This window comes from Humulus lupulus, chromosome 5, assembly GCF_963169125.1.
Source record: "Humulus lupulus chromosome 5, drHumLupu1.1, whole genome shotgun sequence".
Classification (NCBI taxonomy): domain Eukaryota; kingdom Viridiplantae; phylum Streptophyta; class Magnoliopsida; order Rosales; family Cannabaceae; genus Humulus; species Humulus lupulus.
Window position 1 is genome coordinate 92494542 of NC_084797.1, and position 6860 is coordinate 92501401.

At 31.6% G+C, this 6860-nt stretch overlaps 2 protein-coding genes across 2 annotated transcripts; both read right to left on the bottom strand.

Annotated features, from left to right (window-relative positions):
- LOC133780499 (cystathionine gamma-synthase 1, chloroplastic-like) lies at positions 1-627 on the bottom strand. The gene is made up of 3 exons (XM_062220204.1): positions 552-627; positions 348-443; positions 1-227 (listed from the first exon to the last, which is right to left on the bottom strand). The coding sequence occupies exons 1-3, from the start codon at positions 579-581 to the stop codon at positions 96-98; spliced, it is 258 nt and encodes an 85-aa protein (XP_062076188.1). The 5' UTR covers positions 582-627; the 3' UTR covers positions 1-95.
- A 572-nt stretch (positions 628-1199) lies between these two features.
- LOC133780498 (uncharacterized) lies at positions 1200-2401 on the bottom strand. The gene is made up of 3 exons (XM_062220203.1): positions 2286-2401; positions 2099-2182; positions 1200-1895 (listed from the first exon to the last, which is right to left on the bottom strand). The coding sequence occupies exons 1-3, from the start codon at positions 2394-2396 to the stop codon at positions 1755-1757; spliced, it is 336 nt and encodes a 111-aa protein (XP_062076187.1). The 5' UTR covers positions 2397-2401; the 3' UTR covers positions 1200-1754.
- Between the last annotated feature and the right edge of the window lie 4459 nt (positions 2402-6860).

Here is a 6860-nt window from a genome sequence, read left to right on the forward strand (position 1 = left end):
ATGCATCCATGAGGGTGTATGATAATCCGACCTTGTCATGATAAAACTTACTACTGACAGATAATAATTACATTTTCAATCAATATATTGAAAATTCAAGGGCAGTACCAGTAAGACATAATTGCTGGTTGATCCACAATACTCTCACAGCCACCAAAAGATGGGGCAATGTATGGAATTTTAAGTGCATCAATGAATTTGATGGTGGTATGTAAGTCGCCATCAATCTGCATAGTCAAGCAATACACCGGTTGAGAATGAACATACCAATGAGCTGAGGTAGAAAGAACATATATCGGGCTCACGAAAGCAAGCTAAACAGATTAAAAATAGTCAACAATGCTCACATCAAAACTGACGACACCACCAAAACCAGTCATTTGCCTCTTGGCAAGTTCATGTTCAGGATGACTTTTCAAGCCAGGATAATAGACCTGAGCCACCTATCAAAAATGTTGTCACACTATCAATTCACAATACACGATACTAACAAATAAAAAGATAAGTATTAAATTATAATCTGTCCAGTGACAAATTGTTGCATCCTGTACCTTAGGATGTGCCTCTAAAACTTCGGCCATCCTCGATGCTGTCAAATTCTGTTGCTGATCGAACTCTGAACTATGTTAAGCTACAAAATATCTTAAATTACAACTTGTCCAGTTACCAAGCCCAAGACTAATTCAATCAGAACCAAAAATAAAAATAAAAAAACAATGACAACAACAACAACTAAAGTTAAAGAAAGAGAAAGCTAACCATATAAAACTTTTTTTTGAAATTTGTATCTTTCATAGTCAATATAATCTTTCTAAATACTATCAATATACATTACATTTTCCTACCACAAAGTTTAAGATTTAACAAAAAATGATTTGCCTACTCTCTCAATAGAATCCAATTATCAAACAGAGCTTTAGAGATCCTAAAAGTAATAACAAATGCATAGTAGAAAAAGTATGGATAGGGATGACTGAAAAGATACATATGTGACTGATGAAAAATATATCCAAGAACCTCATTTCTGAAAGCCTGGCCAATATAACAGATGCCTCTACACCCTCAGCAAGAGATGCCTTGCTGCTACTATTGCTCTGGATTGCTGACTGAACCTAATGAAGAAACAATAACCATATAGAACCAGAATGTTTTCTTTTTTAGGTAACAAACAGAGCACTTGATTTAAGACCAAAAGGAGACAGAAACAGAGGCCTACCAACCCAACAAAACAGCACAAAACAATGGAGCGCATTAATTCAACCCCTACATTATTTTACCTGAGAAGACGCACTTTTGAGTACAGAAAGTACATGAGAGTGAATCATACCCAATGCTCGAGACTGTCATAACAAAAAAATTACTCAATTATTGGAAATGGAAACAAATTTTAGTGGAAGAATGTGCAAAAATGTAACGTTATCTAATCAGCTATCTGCATAAATTTGTTTCTACCTGCAGTTGTCGAAATTTGAGTAAGTAAACGCCGGATTCAGCATACTGTGGATTGTTTTCTACATACCTAATATAAAGTAGATAATGTTTAAGGTCATCAAGTTGATTGAGAAAATAAATGTCTCAACAAAATATGCTAGTAATTCCCTAAATCAACATATAAATTAATGGTACGACACAAGTAATATCTAGCATGGAAGGACATGTCAGTGTCACAAAATTAAATGGTCGATTTGGTCAAGTAGATTCTTTAGATATGTCAAAACATTTTTACAATGATTCCAGCAGATAAAAAAGAATAGCTATAGATGTGCTAGCCAGTCAAAACCTTGCAATTTTTTCATAGTTTGCTCAATTTTTTCCTTCTCTTCATTTAGCTTGACACATTTTTCTTCCAATATTCTGACTACAGAGCCAATTTTTAACAGGTCCTCTTCAAAGACCTGCAGTGAAATAAAGAAACACAAGAAATCCTAAATCCAGCATGAAATGTGTACAAGAAGGGAAGATCTATCTTCCTAAAGCCTGTGAAACTCTATAGATGAATAAAAATAATTATTACAATGGTTAGTCCGTGCCAAGATAAAAAATGCATATTCTTTGAAAAGTAATGTAAAAGTGACAATTAGTAGTTGTATGCTTGTACCTTTTTATTATTTTCAATGACCGTGGAGAAGTTTTTTCCATCATGCTCCACTTTTGGATTTGGTATAGCAGGTTTGACATGAACCTGCATATGGAGTATAGCAATGGTCCAATAAGTAATGGTTTGTAAACTACTTCAACCAACAAAACAAAAACATCACATATAGCTTTTACATAGTTGTTCCCACCTCAACATTCAGACTAAGGTTTGAATGGCGAGAATTAGATATGAATGTGCTAATCTTTTCTTGCATAAAAAAAAAAGATGTTCCACAACCAGAATCCATCTTTTCTTCCATAGGATTCACTTATCTCAGCATTCATTATTACAGTTTTATTGAGAAGCAGATAAAGTATTGAATTTTGATCAAGAAAGGCATAAGAGATTATAACTGGGCAATGAGCACTTATAATGAGTAAACAATTGAAAAATAGGACAAGAAAACCACCTTTTTTCTTTTGCGGCTGCTGCTGCGCTTCTTTAGATCTTTCTCCTTCCTATCTAAAATGAAAGATACACAGAAAGAAATACATGAGATGAGATACAAGACAGTACTAATAAGTTGAAAAGAGAAAATGAAGAAGAGAGGTTGAATCCAATCACAAGATCTGTTGTGGATGTCGAAATAATGGCAGGGTTGTTGTCCTGGGGTTGAACGGTGGCTGGGCTACTGTCTTCGGGTGCTGTTCGGGGTTGTCGAATGGAGGTGGGGGCGCCGTCACAGAGGAGGTGCTACGCGCGAGGTCAAATGGAGGTGGAGGGGGGGTCACGATTGTGGCAATTTTTTTAACCTGGAAATCATTAAGAAAGTCATTCTTTAAAAAAATAAAGAAGAGAAAAAAGAATATGTTTTTTAAAAAATAGTTTTTATTAGTTTTAAAAGAAAAAATAAAATTAATACTATCAATTTTTAATAAGTATAATAGGTTGTGTTTGTAAAAAAAAAAAATTATATTGTTTGGTAAAACTTAAAAAATAATTTTTTATTTAATTAATTAAAAATTTGACAATTAAACATAAAATGTATTTGGTAACTCTATTTTTATTTATTATTTTTTAAAATTTTAATTAAAATTTATTAAATTTTGAAAATAGAATTTTTTTCACTTTCAAAATTTTTTTAAACCGTTTTTTATTTTTCCTTTCTTTTTTTTCTCTTCTTTAAATCAACACCTCATATTGTTAAACAAAAAATAAAAATAAAAGTCATCAAAAGTGTTTATTATTTTTTGTTTTTAAAAACAAAAAAACAAAAATAGTTACCAAATATATTTTTATTTTTTCAAAATAAAGAAACAAAAATAAAATAATATTTATATTTTTGAGTTTAAAAAATTCAAAAAAAAAAATTTATTTTATTTTACCAAACTCAAAAATGGAAATATTTTTTTTATTTTTGTTTCTTTATTTTTAAAAAATAAAAATATGTTTGGTAACTATTTTTGTTTTTTGTTTTTAAAAACAAAAATTAATAAATGTGTTTGATAACTTTTATTGTTAATTTTTGTTTAACCATATAAAATGAGGTGTTGATTTGAAGAAGAGAAGAAACAAAAATTCGAAACGGTTTAAAAAAAATTTGAAAGTAAAAAAATTATATTTTCAAAATTTAATGAATTTTAAAATTTTAAAAATAATAAATAAAAATAAGGTTACCAAACACTATTTTATGTTTAATTGTCAAATATTTGATTAATTAAATAAAAAACTATTTTTTAAATTTTACCAAACAACACTATCATTAATGAATTTTTAATAAAAGAAATATTTTTTTATTAAATATGTAATAAATAATTCAATTAACAATTAATATTACAAAAAAAGTATTAAAAATTTAAACAATTATTTGAATAACTCATTTAAAAACAAAATTCATTCTTTAACAAGTAGCTATTGTGTGTTGCAAATTATTAATTAATACTTTTTTTATGAATATATTTACATAAAATGTATTAAATTATATTTAAAAAATACAAATTAAATTAGTATTGTGCAGTCAGAATCCCGTGATCCGTGGGGGGAAAGACCGGGTAAAAAGCTGTGCAATCCCACACTGCCTGGGGAAGGTCAAGTGTGATGATTCTAAGACTGTGTAGGTATGAGACTACACAGTCAAAGAGGGCTTAAATGGATTGATGGGTACTACCTATGCCAACAATATGCATCTTCTTTTTGGTAGCCCATCACTTGAAAACTCCAAAGTTAAGCATGCTTAACTTGAAGCAATCTTATGATGGGTGACCTCCTGGGAAGTTTTTCCAAGAAGCGTGCGAGTGAGGACAAAACACGCTGGAAAGACTCGTGTTGGTTTGTAGGGTCAGTTGTCATTCTAAGAAGCAACCATAATGACGTGGGGCGTTACAAGTACTTGATTAGAAAATTTGTATTGCATTAGACAACAGTTTAAGTAGAACTGTTGTCTCATGTTAAAAATAGACATGTTACAACATTCTCATTAGAACTGTCATTTCATGTGAGTTTTAATTTGCATGGCACAACAGTTTGTGAGCGACTGTTGTATCATGTATATTTTTAACATGACACGACAGTTCTACTACAAACGTCATCTCATGCATGTCATCTAAGTACAATTTTGTAGTAGTGGCTCTTATGGACAATCAATGATTTTCCTGCTTATGGTAATTTATCAGGATGTTTTGTGAAAGGATATAAAGGATGTCCGATATGCGGTGAAAAGACAAGCGCCACAAGATTAAAACATTGTGGGAAGATGTGTTATATGGGTCATAGAAGGTTTCTACCAGAAAAGCATTATTACCGGAAGCAAAAATTAGCATTTAATGGTGAGCAAGAGTTGCGAGAAGCGCCTATACCAATGACTGGAGAAGCTGTCTACGAAGAGATTCATTTAATAAAAAATAAATTTGGTAAGCCTATGGAAAAGGTCGATGAAAGTGTAGAGACAAAGGGGAAAAAGAAAGGCAAATGTAAAACAAACATCAAACGAAAGCGCAATAAGAAAGATCAACTAGCAGAAGATTCAAAGAATGCTACATGTTGGAAGAAGAAGTCAATTTTCTTTGAATTGGAATATTGGAGACATTTGTTAGTAAGACATAATCTTGACTTCATGCACATTGAGAAAAACATATGTGATAGTTTGATCGGAACCTTACTTAATATTCCTGGGAAAACTAAGGACAGTATCTCTGCTCGTAAGGACCTTGTGTTAATGTCTGAATCAAAAAAAGATTTGGCACCTGAAACAAGTGAAAGAAGAACTTATTTACCTCCTGCTTGTTACACCATGAAGAAAGACGAGAAACGTAAACTTTGTGAAACTTTGGCAAATGTTAAGGTTCCAGATGGGTATTCATAAAAAATTCGTAATTTAGTATCTTTGAAAGATTGTAGACTAATCGGTCTTAAATCTCATGATTGTCATGTATTGATGCAACAGTTACTTCCAATTGCTATTCGGGGATCACTAGACCAACATGTTAGAAATGCTATAATACGAATGTGTTTGGTTTTTAAGGCCATATGTTGTAAGGTTGTTGATGTATCTATGTTGGACAACATTGAAATAGAAATTGCGAAGACCTTGTGCTTATTTGAGCAATACTTTCCTCCATCTTTTTTTGATATCATGGTTCATTTGGCAGTGCATCTTGTTAGAGAAGTAAAACTATGTGGGCCTGTATGTTTTTGTTGGATGTATCCATTTGAAATATTGATGAAAGTTTACAAAGGTTATGTTAGAAATCGAAATCGTCAGAGGGTTGTACAGTTGAGGCTTACATAGCAGAAGAAGCGGTTGAATTTTGTACTGAGTATATTACTGATGCAGAAGCGATTGGTATTCCCAGAAAGACAATGAGTGAAGATGTTATTGGAAGAGGCATCAACAATGGAAGGCTCACCTTAATAAAAAAAGAAGACTGGATGTTGCTCATCGAAATGTTCTAGAGAATACAATTGAAGTTCAAGCTTGCATAGAGTAAGTATTAATATTATGTGAAATGATATCTAAGCAATGATTTATTGTCATAATAACAATATTCTTAATTTCAGAGAACACTAGGAATATCTTCATCGTGAGAATCAAAATAAATCAAGAAAGTGGATTCAAGATTACCACCATCGAAATTTTCATCAATGGTTTCGTGATAGGGTAGCCTATTCTAATTCCTTCATTATAAGTATACTTAGTTTTTAAAAATAACTATATCAAAATCTATAATTTATTTTACATTATGCAGATTCAATCTGAATTGAGTATGGAGTTTCACAAAGTATCTGAAAACTTAAGATGGATTTCATTAGGTCCGACTACACTGGCAATTAAACATGATGGATTTGTCGTGAATGGATATAGATTTAGTACAAAAGCTCGTGATGATGTTAGAGTGACACAAAATAGTGGTGTATGTATTGTTGCAAAAACTCTTCAATTTGCTTCAGCTCGCGATAAGAAACCATTTTATGGAGATATGAAATTTTATGGAGTCATTGAAGAAATATGGGAGCTTGATTATCGTGATTTTAGGGTGGCAATGTTCAAATGCAATTGGGTAGAAGACAAGTATGTTATATCAGATGAGTTAGGATGTACTTTAGTGGATCTCAGTAAAATAGGCCATAAAGAAGAATCATTTATATTAGCAAGTCAAGCAAAACAAGTGTTCTATAATCAAGATCCATCAGATTCAAGACGGTCAATTGTACTTGCATCACAACCAAAATTCATAGGTGATGATGATGATGATTATGAGATTGGCGAACTTCAAACTTTTGAGAA